This window comes from Egretta garzetta, unplaced genomic scaffold, assembly GCF_000687185.1.
Source record: "Egretta garzetta isolate BGI_Z169 unplaced genomic scaffold, ASM68718v1 scaffold260, whole genome shotgun sequence".
Lineage (NCBI taxonomy): Eukaryota > Metazoa > Chordata > Aves > Pelecaniformes > Ardeidae > Egretta > Egretta garzetta.
Genome location: NW_009258662.1, coordinates 3,681,209 through 3,706,740, shown reverse-complemented (window position 1 = coordinate 3,706,740; position 25,532 = coordinate 3,681,209). Strand labels below are relative to the sequence as shown.

General features: G+C 41.8%; 1 protein-coding gene across 1 annotated transcript in view; it reads right to left on the bottom strand.

The window, feature by feature from the left end:
• TAF3 (TATA-box binding protein associated factor 3) overlaps positions 1-25,532 on the bottom strand; it is a 106,887-nt gene that overhangs the window by 5,934 nt on the left and 75,421 nt on the right. Inside the window, exons 2-4 of the mRNA XM_035903858.1 lie at positions 22,690-24,506; positions 17,609-17,691; positions 901-1,156 (exon numbers count right to left, since the gene is read on the bottom strand). Of these exons, the coding sequence (XP_035759751.1) occupies positions 901-1,156; positions 17,609-17,691; positions 22,690-24,506 (2,156 nt within the window). The remainder of the gene's footprint in view (positions 1-900; positions 1,157-17,608; positions 17,692-22,689; positions 24,507-25,532) is intronic.

Here is a 25,532-nt window from a genome sequence, read left to right as displayed (position 1 = left end):
AAAAGCAAGTTTCAGGTGTTTGAAATGGTGAGATCTTTAAACTGCTACCCACTACAGATAAGCAAGGTGTCACCAAGCAAGCTGGAACTTAGCCAGGACGGGGAGGGTAACAACACTGCCACCGTTGTTAATGGTATCTGCTGCTCTTCAGTGACCAGAAACCGTCAGGGCTTCCGTTTTACATTGCGCCTAAAGCAAAAATTTTCAGCAGCACAGCAATCCTGCCCAGAGGTATGTCCACGTTCTTTTAGCAAATGTAGTTCCTACATCATGTTGGATGGGAGACTTTCCTAAAGGCATGAACGCTAGCAGAGAGAGGCCGAGTTCAGAGCAGGTGCCAAGCAGACTAACGAACTGTAGACTAATGAACTATCTATGGACTTTCTGAGGTGCACAAACATTTGCAATTTCTGTACGTTGAGGAAACCAGAAAAGAGATTAGTGGACTCTCCACATTTCAAATGAGGGCTAAGTCAAATTCTTGATGTTGTGTGAGGGTTTTGTACTTCACCTGACTGACAGTAAAATCCATGGCGAGTTTGACATTTGAGGTTTCAATTCAGCACTTACAAAAGCATCTATAAAAAAATCTCCACCTCCAAAAATAAATGCTTGAGCTCAGTTAGCAGAAAATACCAAGTGGGATATAGCCGGACTTGTAAGAAGAAACTTTGAACTGGGAACACAGAAAAAAATTCAGTCCAAGTACTAGTGTTTTAATTATTAACCCCTCAAAACAAGTGCATGGAAGCAAGGGCTGGATGAAGAGTAGCTTGATAGAGAGCAACATCACAAGCCCAGGTACCATCAGATTGAGACGATGAGTCACCCAGGAGCTCAACAATTCGAGAGATGAATGTCACTGGCACTGGGACAAAGCATAGCAGATGCGTTACCTACCACGTAAGTACTGACGGTCTCGGTCACCACGCTCCTGACTGGAGCTTTGGAGCCTCCTGCCGCCGAGACGGCTGGAGAGGGTGGTGGGATCAGGACAGGTGAGACGGTAGCCTGTGGAGGAGGAGGAGCTGGAGCTGGAGGAGGGGTGACATGAACGGGAGCTGGTACTGGTGACGGCACAGGTGGAGGTGTTTTGGGCCGGCTCACAGGAGTAGCAGGTTTGGCCTCTGGAGCTGGCACCACTTTGCTGATGACTCTGTAGGACCAAAAATGAGAATTGTTAAGTGCTGATGGGAAAGAAAGCCATGACTGATCACTGACCAGATATAAAGAAAAAATAGTGCAGCTTCATCACCTTTGAGTCATCAAAGAGGCTGTTTCAACCCAACACAAGGACTGTTGACATTGCTACACCCATCCATTGAACAGGATGAAGCACAGAGCCTTTGCGAAGTGAATGCCAGGACAGCCTGAGCTACTCTATAGCTCCCTGTCACATAAATATTCTCTGTGGCTTTACCTAAGCTTGTTTCATTCAGTTTTATTACATTAGCTCAATTTGTGGGAAATACTCTTCACCGTGAGGGTGGTTTCTTCACCATGAGGGTGGTGAGGCACTGGCACAGGTTGCCCAGAGAAGCTGTAGCTGTCCCATCCCTGGAAGTGTTCAAGGCCAGTTTGGATGGGGTTTTGAGCAACCTGCTCTAGTGGAAAGTGTCCCTACCCATGGCAGGGGGGTTGGAACTGGCTGGTCTTTAAGGTCCCATCCAACCCAAAACATTTTATGATTCTATGATTAGAAAGGAAAGTTAATCAGCTGTGAACAGCACTGATTTTAATCTTCAAACTGAGAGTTGATATCCTCTTAAGTTCCTACATTAGGGGGTTCTCCAAATATTTGCTAGTTTGGTATTTCTTTCCCCAAATGTTTATGAAATCAGCAGTGGATCTAGTCAGGACAAATAAATGACGCACACTATATACTCAGCAGTTAAAATATTGCTACTTACTCGAGTAGCTGAAGTAGACAGGATGTAACTCTAGTAAATACAGAGTATAGAATAATCTTGCCCAGGAAGGGGGATACATAGAGGACCCAACATTTATTAATGAATGTTGATACACAGTGTTAGTGATGTGCATGCAATTTAACGGACAAGGCAGAAAAAAGTCCTTACCATAAGGCTCTAGATTAGAAATGTACAGAGAAGGAAAAGGATGTTTTAGAAAAGAAAACAAAAAAAAAAAATCTCAAACAAAACACAGGATAGGTCTATTTGTTTTACCACATTTTCGTAAATCATTTAACTAACTTATTTATATTTGAATGGTAACTGTGGGAGTGCAATTGATTTGTGACGGGACTGTAGGAAGAAGGCGATTTAAAGAAAGGTTAGACATTCCAGAGAGGAGGATATCTTAAGAAAGCAAAAAACGGAGACATCAGTAGAAAAACCATGACGAAAATCAAATCACAACAACTCCTGAGAACCAGGGAAGTCCAGCTCCCCTATCAGTGGGAATTTCGCATTCAACTTTAGAGTTTACTGCAACTCTCTTACGATATTCAAAAGGCAGTATCGCTACAATCAGAGACACTGTCTGCATTTCAAGTCAATAATCCAAGCTATCATTTGAGAAAGGCTCGGAATTATACAGTATTTAATGCTTGGCTGAGGTAATAGCGTTTTTCTCCCAAGATACGCCACTTGCACTACTAAATCAGAACTATGGCAAGTTATAGTAAAAACAGACTTAGTAAAAGGAAACAGAGCAATGTGTTTGGTATTCACAGAATCACAGAATCGCAAGGGTTGGAAGGGACCTCGGGAGATCATCCAGTCCAACCCCCCTGCTAAAGCAGGTTCTCCTAGAGCATGTTACACAGGACTTGGTCCAGGCGGGCTTTGAATATCTCCAGAGAAGGAAACTCCACAACCTCCCTGGGCAGCCTGTTCCAGGGCTCTGTCACCCTCAAAGTAAAGAAGTTTCTCCTCACATTCAACTGAAACCTCTTATGTTTCAGTTTGTACCCATTGCCCCTAGTCCTGTCGCTGGACACCACTGTAAAGAGACTGGTTCCGTCCTCATGACATCCGCCCTTAAGATATTTGTATGTGTTGATGAGGTCCCCTCTCAGCCTTCTCTTCTTCAGGCTGAACAAGCCCAACTCTCTCAGCCTTTCCTCGTAGGGGAGGTGCTCCAGTCCCTTTATCATCCTAGTTGCTCTCCTCTGGACCCTTTCTAGGAGTTCCTCATCTTTCTTCAGCTGGGGAGCCCAGAACTGGACACAGTGCTCCAGGTGGGGTCTCACCAGGGCAGAGTAGGGGGGAGGAGAACCTCCCTCGACCTGCCAACGGTAGCATCACACCTACCTTCCCAGACCTGCTAGGAGTGACTAGGGGAAGAAAACCAAAACCAAGGAAGTTCAGAAACTTAGTGGAGCAGAATCTAACAGGCGTTAGATGATTTTCCATCAGCAACACTGAAGGCACTCACACCACTTGATGCCCTAGTGATTGCCTCAGGTACCTAATCTGGGAGCTCAGGCTCTTTGTGTGTGTCAGTAAGGTGCTAGACTGTGAGTCAAAGCGCAGGGCTCGTAACTTAAATTGTCTGTGACTTGCAGAAGGACGGATGTCCTATTACCGGGCCATCCTGGGAGCGATCTACATGTAAAATCCAGCCTCTTTCTCCTGTTAGTGGGGGGTACCTCTGAGAAGCCACTGTTATCTCCCACCAAGAAAGTTTTCTTTTTGGCTCTTGAATGTCCATGATGTGTTTCTGGTTCAATGAAAGTCTTAGCGTGTGGCTCCCTGGGGCTCCTGCCAGACTGGCCACCCCGATTCAGACACTTACTCTGTACCTTCCTCCTTTCACTGCTCCCGCAGAGAGCCCTGGCTCCTGACGTTGAATGCCAAGACCTCGGTCGGTGGCAATACTCCCATGGTTTCCAAAGTTACCCTCACGACTTGAGAGCCACCTCTCAATAAAAAAAATCTTAGCAATAATAAAAGCGAGGAGAGGGACAGACAGCAAAATATTTGGCACAGCAAAAGTCCTTTGGACGGTTTCAAACATCATTACCCCTTCATTCCCCGCCTCTCTATTCTACCCCCCTCCAAGTAAACAAAGTCCTGCTATGAGTTCTTCAGGGAGTCAACCCTCCCCGAGTCTAGACTAGGAAATGTATTAGCTAATAGGATTTTAAACATAACTTTGCACACAGTGTAAACAGTTTTAAAGAAGTATTAGCTAATATAATTTGAATAAGAGTGACCATGCCCAGCTAACGTATGAAATTAAATTCCACAGTTTCTTGGTCTAGATAAAGCCAGGTTCTCCTCCCGAACAGGGTCTTTAAAGCCATTCTGCTAATAACCGAAGAAGCTACAAGGAACATCACACATGAAATCTTCCAAAACTACAAATATTCATTAGCGGGCGACACACACTCGTCAACTGGTTGGTTTGCTTGAAGTGTGCAATTAGGACATGTTCAGTATATAGGGCAGCTGTTTATCTTGATTTTAGAGCTCAGTTATCACAACAGGAGATCGGCATTTCGGAGCACGCTTGGGCCTACCACTCCCTTGGGCTAATGAAGTTCAGAGACTTTAGACTCCAGAGTGGAGAAATGAATGGCTTTGTGCTACACCATTAGAGGTGATGGAGTAATCTCAGCGAGGGTGGTTTAGCCTGTCCTCCGTCCTGAAGAAGGGGCTGCATACACGGCAATACGGAGGTGGGGAGAAATCAAAGGGAAATAGCCGTCCCACGACTAATAATTAATGTTACTTCAGACTTGGAGAGAAACCTGATATCAAAACACTATGTAAATGATGGCAAGATTTATGAGCTCTATTTTATAGACAGGAAAAGTGAGGCACTGAGCACACTACAAGTAGGAGGTACTCACTACAGCAAAGCTTCGATCCTCCCCACACCTTAGTCCCTGCCAGGATTTAAACTCTACATTTGGACATCTCCATACATATATTGTTATCTTTTTTCCCAAGTGTCTTTTTCATACGCTTCCAAAATCAGCACTTGTATATGAAAAGTCTGCAAGGACAATACTAAATAAGACAAAATTTCACCCCCTTCCCCACCCCAATTCAAAAACTCTAAAACTGAGGTTGGATTAATATTTTTTCAGGTAATCAAATACAAATGAACATCAACCACCATCAACACACTCAGACGCCTGAGTCAAGAATTCCACTTCTCTGCAGGCTCCTTGCCTGACAATATATCACAAACACGTTCTACAGTGAAAGATAAAAAGTCAATTAAAGTTGTTTTTGAATCAAAGCAGTTCCTCCAGAATGAAGGGGTGTGAGAAAACCCTTGGAATAGGTGTGGTAATAAGACCCTCCATAAATCACAACTAAAGGTTACCACTCCCTTTAAAAAAAAACCCAGAATGAATGTAAACATTGTGTATCTGGTTGTGTCCAACCTAAATTCACTTTGGATTTCTTTTTAAATGCTAGCAGGAACTGTATTTCTTACGGAACCTTGGAGCATTCACAATTGAACGCATGTATGGATACACCTCTTCATAATGGTAGAGTGTATGAAATCCCATCTTCATCATTACTCCAGGGCAACCACAGCTAGAGATCCAAACCCAAATTGTCGAAAACAAATTGTCGGCTTGCAGGCAAAGTGCAAATTCTACCAAGATTTTAAGTGTTGTGACAGGTCAGGTGGTTTATAATCGGCTCTAACTGGCATGAGCTGTAACACGCTACATCTGCAGCAAAATGAGGCTCCAAGGTGTGAAATGGTTTCCTATCTTTCGAAGTAATTTATTTGATTTCATTCTGATCCTTATGGCTGAAAGCCCCATTGACTGCTTCATATAAACACAGGGAAAAGACATGTGCACCGAAAGGAAATGGCTTTTCAAAAATAGGATATGAGCCACAGGGCTGAATGATTGCTACGGGTGATGAGCTCCAAAAAAATGCTGTATCAGTACTTTGAAAGGTCTAGTAAAAAAATCACAGCAATCTTTGTTTCTCAGGGGCAGAGCTCCAAAGAAGCCCAAAGGAAAACCAACATTTGACAAGTCCCAATTCTTTTCTGAACCCATGACCCATTTGTAAGCAAGGAACAGGAGCTAAAGGGGTCTTTGTACATAGGAAAATGACACCATCAACTGCACTGACATAATTACAACTAGTACAATAACTTGGATTATTACGAGTGATATTAATATCTATTAGTATTGACATTCCCTTACTGATATAAGTTCCTCGACACTAGGAAGTTAAGCGGTGTAACTATTTTACTACTGAAAAATCTCACACCTGGAACTGAGACTGTTGCACCAGCAAAAAATGAAATACTCTAAGACCTATGGGTAAGAGTGTCAAAAACACCCAGGGGAATTAGGAAGATTTCCATATGGTTTAGATTTTTCACAGATTAGAGGTGATTTTGAAAATTTTATTCCAACCCTGGAGGAGAATCAGTGTAATTTAAGCTCTGTAATGTAGGCTAATTCCCATATTACTTTTAGAAAGGGAAATTTATTTTTTTATCTCTTATGCCCTGCTGAATATTTTATTCTGTGCAAACAAGTCCTGTTGGCAAATATAAGCTTCACAAATACACTCTATGACCAACTTGTGCATTTGCAGAGTGCCAAAATGTATCAGACCTCCAGAAGAGCCCCTAGCAATTCTGCAAGTGCAAAGACTTCAGTACTTAAACCTGAAACTAAAAAAAACCCCAAATATTTTCATGTGATAAATTGCCTGCAATGTGATATTCTTCTCTATTGAGGAAAATGAACTTTGGGCACTTATTCCAAGATATCACCCATTTTTGTGGACATGGCCTGGTCCCATACAAATGGAACAACTTCCACGTAAGCCTGTTGACCTTCAGTGGTGCACATGGAGCTCAACAGCCCATTCTCCATTTCATCTCTACGGCAAAACCCCGCATACGTCCCCTTCCTGGGCAAATGAGTCTAGTGATTTCGCAGGCATCGTGTCACCTAATCCCATTCACAAGTTTATTGAGCTTGATCTTAAAAGCGGTTAATCTTTTTGTCCCCACCATCACCCCATTCCAGGAGCTCACTGCAACCTCTTCTAATTTCCAGCCTACATTCATAGCCAAGTAATTCCCATTTGTTTTTGTGCCAACATTGTTTTTCAGCTTAAATAGCTTTCTCCCTCCCAAATGTTTACTTGCCTGATGTATTTTGTAGCCAGCAACCATATCCCCTCTTCACATGCTAGACTAAACACACAAAGTTGCTCTCCTCTCCCATCATAACACAGACTCCCCTATGTTCCCCCTAACAGTGCTCCAAGCCCTCTTATGCACCTGATCTTCCCAATTCATCCTTCCTGAATACAAGCTGCCTTCAAGAACTGAATATAACATTTCAGATGAAGCATCAACAGGTTCTCATATGATGGCCCGGACACTTCCACTATCTCTGCTGAAGTTATCTCTTGCAATGGATCCTACGGTCACCCTTGTCTCATGTTGGCAACTCTGTCATTCGGTGATCAACTAATGATCCCTCACCCACGTCGCAGCGATACTTCCAGTGATCAGCTCTTACTTCTGGCTGAAGTTTCTATTGGTACACTTCAAATGCAAAGCCGCAACTGCAATTTTTCATTTTCTGAATTAAATACCATTTTCCCCCCTTCTATTCAAGGGGATCCAGTTCTTTCCAGACAATCATCAGATCCTCATTTGTACTGATGTGGTCCTTCAACCTTACTGCCAACAAACCCCATCACTGTTCTACCTCCTTCTGTGACAAAATTTCAAATGAAATTATTAAATCACACCAGTCCTGGAATACATCCTTGAGCACGTTCACTAGTAACCTCTTCTCTGGTTAGATAAACTCTCTTACAATTCTCAGTTGCTATATTCCTTTGAGCTAGTTCCTTACTACTGAGCAGTTCTTCAGCTAATCCGGTCTTTGCCAGCTTCACTAGGAATGTTCTCTGTGACAGTATTAAATATTTTCCTGAAATTCAGCTCGGATTTGCCATCTTTTATTCATCCAGAAGACAGCATCCTTTCTCCCAACGGTAGGACAGATGTCAACTGTATTCCAGCTATGCATGTACGAGTGTCCCACCCCTTCTCCACCACAGCGGAGACCTTCCCTTGGAGGGGAAGTGATTTGATCCTGCACCCAGGGATGGCTTCCCCAGTCCAGTAGAAATCACTCAGCAGTGGGAGGTGGAGGCAGCTGCTCTCAGCATTGGTGGTGGAGACAGATACCCGCGATGCGTGGCAGAAAAATCAGCCGCTGCCAGCCACATTTCTTGCAGGGACTGCCAACTGGACTAGGCTAACCTAGAAAATCAGTTGCTTTATCAAAGATTGATATCAAGACTGTTGGTATGGCTCACTTCCGTTGTGTGTTGTATTCCATCACTTCCAAGCCTTTAATCAGCCCTTCCCCAAAATTTGTTTTATAATTATGAGTACTGCTGTCACCAGGTGTCTAAATTACTTTTACTTTCTTCCCTTCTTCAGCACTTCTATTTTTTCTAATATTTATTAAAAATAGACCTAACAAACATTGCATTTTAAAATAAAAAGGAATTTATTAAAAATTACTTGTCACTGAGTCTGCAAATTCATGACCCAGCTCTTCTAGAATTTGGGAGAAAGATTACCCCATTCCTTGATTTCAGTGCGCAAAGGCCCCTGTATTTTGCTTCCTGATTCACTATGGCAATTTCCACCGCCATCAACCTACTGCTGTTCTCCATTGTGTCCTAGTCCTCAGTAAAGGAGAGGATGAACATAGGATCAGAAGGAAAGTAGTCTTTCTGTACTTGGCTCATACCTACACTATCCTTCATGTCCATCCTTTCCCTGTCTTCATTTCCATGGTCCTCCTTCTTCCCTTCTTTTCCTATTTGTTCAATGTCCTTCACGACATTCAATTCAGTTTGACTTCTGCCAAGCCTGACTTCACTTCCACGGTCTTTTGCCTTGAAGATGTAACTCCTTTGCTAACAGCCCTTTTCTCCTAGACGTACAATGCTTATTCTCAGTGTTCTTTTGGAAGGGGTAATTCATACAGTTCCCTTAGTAGTCATTTTGCTACAAGTGCCCCCTTCCCAGAGGCAGGAAAAAACACTTTTGAATCCATTAGGTCCTCAGTCCAGCTGACATTTCTAGCTAACTCCTTTGGTTTATGGACATTTGCACTCTGGAAATTGAATTATAGGTTTTCTACTGTTTATTTTTCCATTACTTTTAAGTGAAACAGAGTTCTGCCCTTGGCCTCCGCCCTCTGTATCTGTTACACCCGGGTTATTTCTCCCAACAACCACAACCACCTTTCTGCCAATGACTCCTAAATCTCCTTCCCATTCTTTCTCACCATTCTGACTTACATCTCTGGATGGTTCACTGCCAGTCTGACAAAACAAAACTGAGCTGGTAGCGTGGCATCTTGGTATCTTTCATCTTCTTTTCTCTCTTATCATCAATAACAAGCTGCTCAGAGCTTCGAGGTGAAAACCACCTGGTGTTATCCCCTCCTGCTGAGCTCTCAACAGCAAAACCAGAAGCTGGTAAAACATGTTTATGCCAATGAGCTCTTTGCAAACTTTCTCTTATGTGTTCCTTGCAAACTGCCCTTTATTGTCATTTGGTTTGGGAAATGTTATGGGATGCATGATCTAGAAGCTCGCCCACAAACCAGTCCTACATCTACCCTCTTTAATGGGAACTAGTGTAGAATATGAATTTTATTAACTACCAGAAAATTATACCAGCATGGGTTTAGAAATACACTGCCAGCATGGGTTTAGAAACCTCTAAAACTGTATTTTCCAGCTTGTTACTGAGATATGCTTTTGAAAGAACCAAGCAGGCCAGTCAGCCCTGAACTTGGAGGCTCCATAGAGCTGAAGATCAACAGGACAACCTTACTAAATTCAGGTAGGACCACCTTTTCCTTTGTGTCTATGGATGGCTACTTCCCTATGGCCCTCTTCTCCACGTCCAGCTCCCAGGAACTATAACATGAACCCATGGGTCTATATGGTTTTCTCACTTTTGTTTAAAAACGTCAATAAAAAAAGTCAAAGACAAGAACAAATCAGTACCTTTCTTTTGCAGTCATCTTCTATGGAGACAAAGTCTATTTTTTAAACAAATACCCATCTGCCTTTCTAATCTTTCACACATATTTGATCGATTTCTGTTGTGCTTTATAAGGGCAGCTGCTCATGCTCATTTACACAAGCAATTTGCTTATGTGTCTAAACCTGCCTGAAGTTGTTTTTTTTTTCTTTAATTGCGGTATACAGTACACAATTTTTTTACTCTTGAGCAATAAGCAGCAAAATCAAAGAATCTCGTAGTAAGTTATTTTGTTTTCTAATGACTCAAGCCCTTTTATGGATTCACTTTTGGAGTCATCACCCAATGTGGCCAGCAGCAAAATGAAAATAATTTGCCATAGCCTACCACCTACCATAAACAGGATGAATAATTAGTTGGGGTGGCTTCAGTAATTAAAAAAAAAAAGAGAAGAAAAAAGCTAAGGACTACATTTGAAGTTGGAAATAACTCACACTCAAGGAAGAAAAAACTCTACTATATCACCTCTAGAAATATAAACAAAAATGGTTTTGGTAAAAGGGATATGGTATTCTTCACTTTTTTTTCATGTAAAAGCTGCAATCCTGCAGCACGGGAGAGGCTGGGGAACCTCCACTGAAGTGAATGAGACTTTTGGATGGATAAAAGACCACACATGGGGATTTTACTGCAGGATGGGGGCCAATATGTTACACTAAAAAAGAACAATTGGGAAAGGGATATGGATCATACCCGAAACAATACCTTCATTAAAATACACGCAGCATTTTAAAAGGCATTGAAAATCAGTCCTCCAGCTCCTACAATGTAAAAGACTACAGAACAGAGAAATGCGGGTATGTACGTACACACACAAACACACGCATGGATTTATGAAAGCTGTAAAGATCACTGGAATTATTCCTTAAGCACACTTCTGCAGCCTTGGAGAGGAGCAAGATCATTTTTCATTACTCTGCCTCCTCACTTAGGTGGTCTATTGATCATATCAAAAATGATTGCACCATCACACGCTCTTTTCCGTCTTCCAGCAAAAGCCGGATGGACACGCAGAGCGCTAATTCTGTTAGCGGACGGTTAACATGGTCTTTCTCTGCTAAGTGCTACACTGTAAAATAATTGGGATACCCATTAGTCCTGCAATAAACACAGATTTTCGCTGCCCGGACTCTATTGTTTAATTTTCCCAAACAGTGGTTTACCCTTTACGTTTTTCTCCCTGAAGTATCACTGTTTCCCCTCCTCTTTAATTCCACAGAAAGTCCTCCTCCAGAGCTTTCTGTTGAATAAGCAACGTCTCGCAGGGTAACCAACACCGCCCACAGCTGTGTCCCACAATAGCCCCATGCTGCTTGCATTACGTCTTTCGGAGGATTTGGTCACGGCGCCTTAACTGCTCCAAACACTGCTCTTATTCATAAAAACGTGCAGAAGGAGGGGCTTCCAGCAGGATTCCTTTACCTGTTTCCCCACCACAAAACAGTGAAATAAATGGAATGGGTCATGAGCTTCTTGGTCGGTAATGCAAACCTACGGCTTGACAAGTCAATAAAAAGCCAATCCTTTCCTCCCCAGCCACACGTAGGGAGCCAAGGCTAGAGGCAAACAATTTGGCTGTGCCTACACAGGGAGGTTAATGAACCCCATTATTCAGCTTTTGTGGGCAAACACTATGAAGACAGTAATCTAAATTATCAAAGTCTGAGTAGCTCTCCACTAAATAGCACCCAAAGTTCAAAAGTTTCTTCACATGGTCTGATTTATCCGTACGAGAACAACCCTATTAAAAATGAAAGATCCTGAATATCCACCAAAGGGGACACTGTAAAAATGAGATGCATTCTTGGAAACTACGTAAGGCAGAATTCTAGTTTAATTGAAGCTAATAGCAAAGTCCTGTCTTGGATATCAAGCTTTTTTTCCCACAACTCCCAGGGAATTTGAGCAGTTTTCAAAAAATACATATTCATGTTACAGCAGCAACTACAGATCCCCAGTGAGCTTAGGGGAATGCCAACACAGTCCTTGCCTAATTCCTTGTCTTCAACCAGGTCAATAAAAAGCATGTCGATGGATCCGTTAATTCTTCTTCTCTCCTCCCTTGGTGCCATTACCTTTTAAAAATCCGATTGTGTATGCGTGTGTGTAGTTTTCCCAAGAAAATTCAATCTCTGGAGAGTTTGCAGCTCAACTCTTACATAAATTAAGCTTGTTGCAGATGGAAGATCCATCATTTAGGCATCTGTTTTTGGAGAACATGACCCTATAATAAACTTGATGGTACTCTGCATGCTGCAGGTTAGATGATAAAAAGTTTTACAGAATTTCAGAAAGTCTGACTATAGAACTGTTTTACTGCAATTCTGTTGCCCAACAGTGGTTGCACTTGAAATAACGAATTCTTGAGCAAATACCAGTGATGACCCAAATGATGTAAATTTATGAAAAATAAACTCCTCCAGCAGTCCAGCTGTGTTTCAGGTAGGGTTATAGCTTCGACGTGGAGATTTTCTCAAGCTACATTTCCTTTCAGGCTTCTGATAAAAAGATGTGCTAAGAGCACCTTATTGTGATAGAAGTTCTTAGATGGACGATCACAGAAACTATGCGTAATAAACCAGAAAGCAACAGGACAGGTTCCCCTGTCCTCTTAGTACCAAAAGTATGCTTCTGGGTCACTGATATTACACAGAGAGGTCACATCTACTGGTCACAAAATAATTTGGTATATATACATGCCACTTGGCTTTGAGATTCCCTATAAAGGATGTCAGCTAGCTATGCTGGTGGCTTTTGTCATGGGGATATCATGCAGTCGAGTGAGCCTCCAAACGAACAGAAGTTAGGCTTTGGGCTGATAATATCCTACCAAGCGATAAAAAGCTTTAGTGGAGTCAATTAAATATCTGGGTAACAAAACCCCTTCTATCCCTTAATCCTTCTAGGATTTTATTTTACAATCCACAGGTTATTTAATATAAATTTTTTATAGACACATATGCATACATATCTGAGCATGTGCGCAATTTGTTTTTGGAGAAAGCCACATATCCACTCACTTTAAAAATACGTAAGACAAGGGGCAACTTCGTTAGAGTGGCAGGTCAGGTTTACAAGTTAAACGCTGTTAAAATACCCGTCTTTCCCCTTCTCATGTCTGGTTTCCAGGTTCCCTGCTGATGGCAGAGCTATGACAGAATGCAGGATGAGTCTGGAGCAAAAGCCCGACATTTTAAGATAAATTTGGAGACCTGATCTCACAAAAAATATATATCCTGCTTCTAAGTCACAGAAGCACTGAAACAGCACCAGTGAGTGGTACTGTGCCTTGTGGTCTGGCATTAGTGCCAGAAGCCATATGTTTTTTCTTAAAAATTGTATTTAAATGTAGAATAAATGTAGCTGAAGTATCAAAAATTACAGTACATACTCTTGCCGAAGTTTATGTCAACTGTGGTAGTAGCTGGAATGTCAACACCTCACCAACAGATACACTTTTAAAAAACTTATGTGTATGAAAAATGATTGTGCTTAGGAAAAATAACTGGATGAAAAGAAACCATGATGCAATCAAATAAAAGTATAAAATTCTGCTCATCATTTGCAGTTGATTTAGAATTTAAAAGTCTCTACTGGCTGTGGTTTTTTGTTTTGGTTTGGTTTTTTAAAAAAAAGATAGCATCTCTACTTCCTTCCTATACTAACCCAGTTAGCAATCTACCTTGATAACACTGGAGTAGAAAAAAAAAAAAAAACAGTGAAAAACCCTTCCGACATATCATTCAAATCATATCTAAAAAGGTGGTCATAAATATTTTAGAACCCAAGCAAACTAATAAGATCTAGGCCCATTAAGGATAAGATCTTTTACAACAAATTAAATAAAACAATTTATTGAAGCCTGGACTTGAGATAAACTAGATTTACTAGCTGACCTTTTATTCATTTAAAGAACAAAATTAGCTCTAATTGCATTAGAATGGAATCCAGTAAATTTCTTCTAATGTGGCATCCATGCAAGTATTGCTGTAATTGTTTACAACTAAGATGGAAATGCTTTGATTATAATCTACTTTCTTCTTGTTTTACCGTGCAGCTAAAACACTTGCAAAAAACCCTGAAGTAGAACAGTTTTTCCAATATTGGTTTCTCCATCCTTCAGCAACAGTACATTTTCATGTCTATTAACCTAACGTTATTAATAGGTGTCTCTTTTGAACGGACAGGGTTTAGTGGTGGGATGGCAGTGTTGGGTTAACGGTTGGACTTGATAATCTTAAAGGTCTTTTCCAACCTAGATGATTCTATGATTCTATGTGTGTTGTAAAAATATTTGCACATCAGACAAGCTCAAATGCAGAGATCACTTTGAATCTAGAAGCAATACGTTCTCACATTCACAGAAACAAGAAAGGAGACTTCTCCGCCACTACCATCACTGCTTTGTGTGTTGGTCCAAGGAGAGGAGCCAAGACGCAGAATGATAAACTGTTTGCTACAGCACCACTGCTGCATTCTTTGAGTAAACTTGTGTTGCTGTCATCGTGCGGTGTTCACGGCGTGATGTGAATCTCCATTTCAAGCACCATCAACCTGACACTTTTTCTTCAGACACCTGAAAGACTTCCCGGTCTCACCAAGATCTGTAAGTACTTCCATTAAAGACCATGTTTTATATGCAGTTGCCCCCAAACAAACCAACCTCCAGTTGAATAGGTACTTAAAGCCTCCAAACAGCTCTTCTAATAGAGGACATTGAAATAACTCATTAGTCTATCTAGTTTTTACTCATCAGATTCTAAGAATCCCCAGAAACTTTCCTCATACTTTTCCATAGCGATTCATGACATTCCCAAACAATCCCATACTAGTAAACTCCAGAGACATGCTAATTGAAATACAGCGTTTCCATATGATAATTACCAGATACTCAGAACTTCATTACCAACGCAGATGAAACAGAAGTTTAACTTTCCCTTAACATAACACATCACAAAAGCTTTTGTTTCTGCCCGTTACGAGCTACTTAAAAGGCTGATGATCCTACTATGGTCTTCTCAACTAATAACTTTCAATAGAGGTCATGGAGACTTTTGGTATTACCTCAGAGGTCCAAGCCACACGCGCAGCTATGTAATGCTTTGCCTCAGAGCCACACCAGTCCTTTTCATAATGATCACAACACATGAAAATTAAAATACACTCTGAGTTCAGGCTGAATATTAATTGCTGAGGATGAAAGCAAAAGTATTATTTCGAGCAGGACAGCTCTACCGTGAGCTCTGCCGCATTAAGACACAAGATCGACACACAACACAAAACGGTTCCCTGAGCCATGTGGCACAAACTGTATTTACTTGTGGAAGGGCAAACTCCTTCCTGGATTTTCCCTTGGAATACTATGACAAAGCCTAAAAGCTATTACAAAGCTCTGTAAGTTTTTGTTTGCCGTCAGTCAGAAGGTGCAACTGGGTGATGCAGCCATTACAATGGGACAACTTTAGGGTGCCAGTATGGTGGGCAGTGAGGAGATATTTAAGGTAGAAAAGGGAACCCAGAAAGCAACTGGAGATGGAATACTAACAGAATCATGGAATTATTTAGGTTGGAAAAGACCTTCAAGATCATCAAGTCCAACCGTTACCCTAGCCCTGCCATCCCACCACTAAACCCTGTCCCTAAGCACCTCGTCTGCCTGGTTTTTAAATACCTCCAGGGATGGGGACTCGACCCCTTCCCTGGGAAGTCCATTCCAATGCTTAACAACTCTTTTGGTGAAAAAGGTTTTTCCTGATGGCCAATCTAAACCTCCCCTGGCGCAACTTGAGGCCGTTTCCTCTCATCTAATGATTCAAACCTCGTTTGGTTATGCAGCCTAAAGCAATCTCAAGGACAAGCGTGCCATGGAGAAGATTAAGTTCCCCTCCTAGGCCCAGTACAGATGCTGCAGAGAGCTGGAGCACAACCACTTTTGAGCATTTCTTACCAGCTGCCTCCAGGACTCCCCTGACCCTGAAGACCTCGGTCCTGGTGTTTAATTCTCCCTTAATTTGTCTAGAAACTTTGAGCTAAGTCAGCTTTGTGTATCTTCCACCCCGGAGTCAGGATTTAAACTCTAAGGCTCTGCTATGCTAGGGATCACAACACCTGAGGTCCTCAGATGGTGGTCAAGGTGCCACTGAAGATGCACAAAAGAAACTGGAATAGAAGTGAGTTTCCCAAAAGGCTGTAAACTCAGTATCTCTGATCCACTGTGGGCTGGCAGGGCTGACGGTGATGTACCCCTATGATTTGTAGCAAGCAGATGAAAGTATGACTTAATTTTCCCCATATAAACACTTGTACAGTCCTTGAAAAAGAGGAGTTTAAACGTATTCATAGCTCTTGTAGGAGGAAAATGGATTTGTGGGCTTTAGAGGGACAGTCTGTCCAGCCGTGCACATCCAAATCATGCACAGCAGGACAGACAACTGTTCTGAGAAAGCTAGAGCTTTCGTACAGCAATCTGAGGCACAGAGATTTTAGATCACACTCAAATATTGTGAAAGAAAGAAAGCAGAAATGGTTGAAGAGCAGGAAAAAGCCCTGGTATTTGGGGTGGGGGTGTCCCGTAGAAATCAAGAAATGACTGAAGTCCTGTAGCAACTTCAAACCAGTAAAACTCACAGTTGCCTACTGAGGAGGGGCAGGACAGCATAGAAAACCAGAATAATCATTAAAGATGTCATTTAATTTATAAAGCAGAAAAATTAGCGATTAGGAGATTTAGTTCAGAATGGCTACAGAAGAGAGACAACATTAGCAATATTTAATGTGATGAATGGAAATGAAACATCTGTTTGGTGCTCATGTTTACCATCAGTGTGCTCTGTGCCATTAAAAACATGAAAAACCTGATTAAAAGAAACCCTTCACATACAACACAGGACCAGCCTAAAAAGCCCAGTGACACATGGTTTCCCCAGCCTCTCCAGCCACTGCTGCATGATCTCAGGATAGGGATCATCCTATTTATGCTCACACAGTACGAAGTAACTATTATTTGTACAACAGTACCCAATAATTAGGGAGCTAATGAACCAACATTTGAAATGCGCTAGGTACACTCATGAATAATCATCAACAGTTATAATAAAACAGATGCGTATAAAGGAATTTCAACTGTTATGTTTTAAAGCATAAACCAACTGTTAGCTGAAGAGTGTTATGAAACTTAGCTGTAGGTTACACTAGGGTTAACCATCCATTACAGAAACCTCACTAAATGTCACTGGAGGCATCATACGAGTCTAGATGATGTCTTGTAATCCATGCCCTAGAAAAGCACGGAGCAGGAAACACAGTAGGATGGATGGAAGGTGATGGATCGCACTTGGAGAGTAGAAGAAAAAGGGCAAAGTGTCCAGAAAGTTTCCATTGTTAAGCGTTCTGCTTCATTTTTCATTAGAATGGTCAAAAGGTGTCATAGCTGTATGAATATCATTTGCCACTAATTTTTAAGCATTTCCCACTGAAAATAAGAACTGTCACAAATGAGAGAGGATGAACTGTGGTAAGCATACACATTGCAGATGGATTTATTTGTACTTACATCTTGTCTTGGCCTGCGCCCACTCTTAATGTCAGCCGAGGAATAACCGGTGATGGAGCTGGAACAACTGGTTCCACCTTTATCTGTACAAGGGAACACAATCATCAATCAAAGACTGCAAGCAGACACCCAAAATATATTAATTACATGAAAGCACTGATGGAGTTAACCAAGTAAAAGTATATCGCTTAATGAGACAGACCTATGATAGACTGATCACCGCTCTCTTGCGCTTCATGCTGTAGCATGGATGGTCAGTTTGTTGGGAGCTCCCAGCCATAGCAAGCCACAAATATGAATTCTAGACTAAAAAGGCAACTGGAAATTTCATTGCATTTGTACCTGCTCATACACTTTGTTAACAAGGCTTCCTGATTTAATGTTTTTCCAGGGACACAACCCCCCCCCCCATATGTTTCTAAATGACATGAAATGCTTTGACCTTAGTACTCAAACTTGATAGATGCCCACCGGTGTTTGCACTTTTTTCTGAGATTTAAATTCAATTATTTCCCAGGTTCATCACATAAATGTACTGTGACCCTCCTGAATAAAAATTAGACACAGAGGAAGCCAATAAACCCCAAGCACCAACACTGAATACTTTATGAAAGTGCTTATCCACATAGGTATAACAGAACCACTGCTTTTTAATGCAGTTAAACTGAGGTTTCTGATGGCTATTTTTCAAATGGCCTGGTTTCCAACCTCAGCATCTGGTGGAGTTTAGACCACTTGAGTATGTCCTTAAACTCTTTGAACCAGTATCTGCCAAAATTACCAACTCCCATTGAGCTACTGTTTTGCAAAACCTGTACAGAATCATCCCAGATTTTACAGTCGACATTGCAATGATTCTCCACACATAAGTTGCTCAGCTTATATCCATATATACGAGAAGTGTATACACATTTTATATATGTGTATATATATTCAAAGAGAGGGAGACCAATCTCATTTTAATCATATGCGTCATCGTATTTAATAAAATAACCACTTAGCTGAATCTGGCCCAGGAACTTAAAGAGCCAAAAATAGTGTGCATACACTAAATGGAAAGCTGAGCAACTCTCAGTGGGAGAAGTCTGTCTTAAAAAGCTTTCATAAAGAAAGGGAAGGCAAACAATCGTTTCAAAGCTCAGAAAGCATCGCAGGAGACAGCAGGCCAGAGTAGGAGGACTCAGTTAGGACTTACATCGAGGAACGGTAATGACAAAGTCCCGTGCCATGCACCTTGCCCAAAGAATTGGAGCTGCTCATTAGGAGATGCCTGCTCCAGAGAGAGAAGGGCTGCAGCCTGAGCAGTATTTCTGTTTTGACACAGTTAACCATGCTTTTCAATAAAGCTCTCCATGGATGTGCATTGGCCTGCTTCACAGGCCTCTCTCTATGCTTCTGTTTACATAGCACGATTTTTTGTTATGTCATTCCCCTGGAGTGTTGCAAGAGTTTTTTTCCTCTGGAGCTCCTAACGCCTGCAACAATTTCATTGCCACTTCCCATAGGTAAGTCTCCTCATTGCTTTCCCAGCATCTTAACCTGTAGCATTGTCCACTGGATAGAGACATGGAATTGAACCCTGGGTAGAGGAGGCTCAGGCACATGGCTTTGCACGGTCTTACCTCTTTTCCTGTAGGTTTCGCCTCCTCTAGTGCCCACTTCGAATACAAAACTTCCTAGGACAAGCACTGCTGTTAAGCTTCCAGCACGCAGCACAGAAAGACACCCACGTCACCCATCCTTTGTACAAAGGTCCTTTGTATTATTACCTGTATACCACCACGATGTTCTCAACAGTGGTGGTGTGGGCTCATGCGGCACAGAAGCAAAGCACGCAAACCACCTCTTTATGCTCAGATACCAACATCGCAGTCTGCTGTGAGAGGAAAGCTGGACTCTGCGACAATCCTAAACCTTATCCTTTGATACAAGAGGAGAGGAAGGATCTTTCTACAAGATGGGTTTGTGTGTGGGGTTTGCATGACTGGAGCAGAGGGAAAATTAAGGAGCATTCACAGTTATATCCTGGATATTCTCGTTTTCCTGTACGTCCATGATAGGCTTTTGATTCATGAGTAAGAGCCGTTTACTTTGGGGCATCTCCGGCCAGCCCTGCCCCGATGCAGAGATGGCTCCGTTTCTCATGAAGCAACTCCTCAAACTCCCTAAGTTTACAGCTCAGCGTATTAAGGTTAGCTGAAACTGGGTCAGCAGCTGCCTCGTGAGCTGCTCAGGCACTCCTACAGCACGCCCGGTAATCTCCGTCGTAGAAGTGGGGTGTAACTGTTTTAACTGTCTGCCTTTTAATTTGGTACTGCGTGCAAGGCAGCACCCCAGCTCACCGCCTCCTTTCCTGGCTCCAAGGGCAGCACCCCAACATCTACTGCAGAGCGCAGAGCTGCAGGCAAGCCCTAGGCAAGAGCTCCTCTTCCTCGGTCCCACCACCGAACGCTTCAAGCATGCAGCCTTCGGCTTCTGCTTTCTGCCATTTAGGCAGAGTATTGGTTGCTGTTCTGTGTCTTCCAGCAGCTTGGGGTGAAATTACAGGGAAAACTTGATAAAAAGCTTCAGATCCCCAGCAGGATGGGATGCACATTTATGCAATAACCGTAACGATAATGAAAAAATGGAAACATGACCGTTGAGTCACTCTTTTGTTGGAGTGTAGCAGTATTAGAAATAGAAATCCGTATTTTCTACTGGCCACCAAGAGCTGGAACTGCAGTTAGCCCACAAACTCATCGTTCAGGTCGCACTTACGCCTCTGAAGCGGACACGCCGTGGAAGGTTAAGCGTCTGAGCAGTAACTTGATCATTTGCTCTTACAGCACAACTGCTGGCTAAATAAGTCATTGTGTGATCTAAAAGCTAAATTAAGGAAACATGTACTTTTAGGGGTTAAAACGAAAGAGCAGCATTCTGGAGTAATACTGGGAATTGGGGCCAGCAGAAGAGCATTTACAGTGGATTACTAAGCTTCCCAAATCACCAAAGAGGTAAAGTCCAGCAATATAAGACTCCTTTGTAGCTAACTAAAAATACATTGTCAGTGGATTTGTCCAGTTTTATGTATAAGCAATACTTCTTTCACCTGAACTAATACTAGTAGTCATATAAGCCCCTTATTGCCATGTGCTGCATTTTTTTTGCTAATCTTCAAGGATTTAGCTTCTTTGCCACATACCTCAGGGCACCAACTGATAAAGCTCTAACTCTCCATTTTTCCAGGACACCAGCAGTGCGGCCTTGCAAAAAATGAAAATCGCTCAAGAGATTTAAAGGGGAAATTTATTTTTAAAATCCTGACTTGCAGCAAAGAGGTGGATTTAAAAAAAGCTTATCTATCAAGAATCAGTTTAAATTTTAATTCTATCTGGGGACTCTTTCATGCATTCTAGATTTAAAGTTTATCTTTTGACAGGGACTTTTTGCCAACGTAATGGGCAGCTTTGTCAATTTAATTTGTCCAAGTTTTTATTACTGTTGAACTCCTTCTCCTAATATATATATGTTCGGTCTACGCCGAAGCTTTACCAGTTTGTATTTGTTTGTGTACCTGTTACATTGCTCTACAGCAAATTAGATACAGAAGAAATGCAAAATCAAATGTATGAAAACCAAGCAACTCATTGTCTCTATTTTATATACATGTGTATTTAACTTAAAAAGAAATCTCTGCGGAAATTCTCAGTGACAAAACATCTCAGGCATGAGGGGCAGACAGACAAAATGGGGAATGCATGCAAGTATTGCTGTAGTCCAAAACTGGACATTAAATTAACATGGACAAGTGGACCACCACTCTGTCAATCACCGACTCATCCATAGCAGAACAATGTTAGATCTCCAGATCTCCTGGATTCTGCACTGAAAAACCATCTGTCAACTTAAAAAATGCGTCAGGTTTTGGAATCAGCAGTTTGTTTCAAGTCCAGCAGGCAGCACAACAGAGTACAGTGGCAAAAAAAGGAAAGTGAGGAATGTCCCAAATCTGAGCTTGTATGAACTGAGTATTACACTCAAAGTGGGGTGTAAAGAGCATCTTGGTAAAACCAGAACTTACATAGTGCTTCCTAATGCTAAGGATAGAGATTGAGGAAATCCCGTATCCAAGGTTATCACAATCTCTTTCTTTTCTTCTTTTTTCTTCTTTTTTTTTTTTAATATATCTAACAATTTAATGTGTATTAGAAGGTGAAGTGACAAAAAATTAGAGCAAACCTTGAATTAGGGGAGCTGTTTCTAATGGGATTTCAAATCTGATAACATGCAAATATGCTGGTTTCATTTCTTAAATATTAAATATATTCTCGAGATTAGGTGATACTGGAAAGAAGAAATTATCTTTGGCTGATGTAAATCAGTACGAGTTACAGGAGTGGAAAGAGCTCAACCCACTTGAAAACTAGCTCTCCTCTTCTCTCTCTCAAGCATAAGACTCAAAACGAAAGGTGACATTTGAACACTTAGACCATAATTTGAAAACATTTTTTTTACTTCAAATAAATCGGAGCAACAAGGGGGCGGTCTTGGTAAGAGAGGATTCAGCAGCTCTTCTGAACGTCTGAGATAACGGGTGAACTTGTTTATTTGAAGGCAGCTTGCTCCTCATTTCTGTCCACCTGGTAATTCACAGCCTTCTACAAGCTTTGAAACAGTAGACTTTTAGAAACTAAATTTAAAGTTTCTGTGGAAGGTATATGGTTGCTGGCCCTACTAGTGGAAATCTACAGAACAAAATTTGTGCATTGCAACACTCCATACATTTGGGGGGTGTGTGCTGTCGCTGAGTCTGAGCCCCAGCTTTTCAAAGTGAAAGTGAGTTGAGGAAAACCAGAAAGACGATCTCCTCACATTTCAAATTCACCAAACTGAACTTCCATTGTCTTGTCTTCCAAAGAGGTGAGACAACCCCAGAAACTCCTGGGGGATGTCTTCCTTGGAGCTGTTATTTTTAAAAAATACCAAACCTGTAACCATATATCTCCTCAAAGCTCTTAAAAAACACTCAGCAGCAAATACAGGAATCCATGTGCATTTTTCAAGCAGGTATGCCAGCTCGACTCATCTAAACAGCTTACCTTTTCGTGTTTGTGTTTCTCTTTTTCTTTCTCTTTCTTTTCTCTTTCTTTCCTCTCCTTTTCCTTCTCCTTCTTTTCCTTTTCTTTGTCCTTCTCCCTTTCTTTTTTCTTCTTCTTCTCTTTTTTGTCCTTCTTCTTCTCTTTTGGTTTCTCTTTGTCCTCAAACAGTTTTTCAGGAAGCATTGGAGACAAGGAAGGTAACATGCTGGGAAGCCTCATGGCAGTTGGTGTGCTGAACAAGGGCAAAGACATTTCTTTGGGAGGTAACACAAGAGGTGCTGATGGAGCCTTTATCTTATCTTCTTTACTCTTATCTTTAAGTTTCTCTTTGTCTTTCTTATCCTTGTCTTTTTTACCTTTCTCTTTCTCTTTCTTTTTATCTTTATGTTTTTCTCTCTCTTTTTTGGTGTTGCCATCTTTCAACTTTACTTTTGTGTCAGCATCCTCAAAGTCCTTTAGTTTGAATTTATAGGGATCAAGATCATCATCTTTGAGTAGTTCCTTCCACTGGAATTTTGCTTCCTTGTTTCCTTCCTTGTCTTTCTCCTTCTCCTTGTTCTTTTCCTTCTCCTTGTTCTTCTCCTTGTTTTTCTCTTTATCTTTTTCCTTTTGTTTTTCTTTCTTCTTCATTTTTGTCTTCAGCTCCTTTTTCAATTTCTTTTTCACTTCTACTGATGAAGCCAACTTGGTTTTCTCCTCATAGACTTTGAGAAGAGGTTCTGGAGTTGGCGGTGAAGCAGAAGGAGAGGAGAAATAAGTGAAGTTGGCAGGTGGATTAGAAGGTGTCCCCATGTTTGCCTTTCGAATGACCTCATCAATTGAGTCATCCATTGTCCATGAAATGTCTGAACTTGAAGTCCCACCTGAGGGAGGTATTGGAGTTGCTCCTGCCTTATTTGCATTATTGGCAGAAACAGAAGGTTTAGGAGTTGTAGTCTCTGAAATAGAAAGTCTTTTAGGACTGGTAAAAATTTCCCCTTCTGATTCAGAACCAGAGGAAAACTCAAAGGGATCCGGCTCTCGTTCTGCACATGCACGAGCAATCACAGCATCTATTGAATCATCAATGGTCTTGTCCATTACTGGTACTTTCTTAGCCTGGTTTTCAATATTTGGCTTGGTGGCAGGCTCGGGTGGTGTCTGCGCTTGTTTTACTTGAATGTTTTCCTTTCCTATCTTGTCACTTAATGCAGCCAGAGGGGTTCTACTTGGTGTTTCAGGCTTGACAGGTGGTTGGGGAACATGAGCAGGAACCTTTGGACTTTTAGGACTTTTTGGGCTCTTGGCGCGACCTGGTGACTTTTTTTCTTTGGATCCAGTTTTTGGTGAACGTATGGGACTTCCAGTTACCACTGGTGAGGGTGTGGTTTTAGGTGATTTTGTCTTCTGTCCTGGAGAACTTGTTTTAGGCTTTGTTTTGGGCACAAACGGCTTTGCCTCTAAAGTTTTGGGGGTTGGCACTTGCGATTTTGCAATGGGAGCCAACATTGGTGGTTCTGGTGAAGGAGGGGCTAAGTCTGTACTGTCCTGAACATGAACTGGAGAAAGCATTGGTGGTACTTTCTGAGTATTTATTGAGCTAAGAGGCTCACGTGGTTCTAAAGCTCCGTCCAAGGTGTCCCCTTTGGAAACAGATAGTTTTGGCCGTTTCACAGGTGGAAATTCCTCAGTGTCAGGACTTTCTAATGGTCTCTTGCTCAAGTAGTTCTCATCATTAATTGCCTCGTCCTCTTCCATATCTCCCTCTTCTTCCAGTGGCACCTGCATGGCCTCTGCAGATGTACCGCCATCGGTAGGCACCTGTTCCTCTTCCTCTTCTGTAACAAAGAACATTTTAAAAAAAATTAGGATAATTAAAAATGTGTTTTACAGAAACAAGCAAGCATCAGAGCAAACGTTCACATGCATCTCAGCCCATAAGAGACAACTGGCCACTTAACAGCTTCTGACTGGTCTACTGGGAAGGAAAGTGTGGCATTTTCTTCTGTCTCGCTTCAGCCACTGTCACAGCTGGCAGGTGCCCTCATCACAGTGTAACATCAAACCCATGAGCAAAGAATATGAGACCAGAGCTCACCAATGATGGTAGACCTTGTGGAGCATGTCCAAAGTGTCAGTTCTACCTAAAAACATCCTGATTATTTCTTACTGCGGTTGCTGAGATTACAATAACACGAACCCGCTTCATTCATTTTAAACAAAGGGAGAGAGTTTGAAGCATTTTTTGCTGTAACAAAATAGACTCCAAAGCATACATCAAAGTAAAATTCACTGGAATTAGCTGTCTTGCTTATATATCACACAATTTGATTGCAGATTAACTACTAAGAAAATGTCGTCCTAACCCTGTTTGGTTTTTCCTGAAGCAGCCCAGTCTGAAGGTTAAAGCAGAGGACTAAGCCCCATTCAACCTGCCAGGTTCTGTCTCTGATACCATCTTAAGAGCTTGCTGCACACGGACGTTATCTGTTACGATTATATGGGAACACCCCGGCAATGCCTGTGTGCATGCTGGTTTGGATCAGGAGCACGCCTTTGAAATGCATCTCCCCATCATCCTTGCTTACTCTCGTTTTGTTTGCATCATGGAGCAATCCTGGAGTGCATATGCCGGTGTCCTGCTGTAGTGAAACCAAAAAGAAAAATATGTTGCCAGAGGAACACACCTAACACGCTCCAGTCGCAAGTGGGCATTCAGGCTATGAGACCAAAAAAACCAGCTTCTGAAAATAAGATAAACCTGAAACATGCACAGTGTGGACAGCAGGTACCAACTGTTTCAAGCCAGTGTTGACGCCACCTGTACGATTGCTCTGGGTTTTTTTGTTTAATAGTAATTTTTT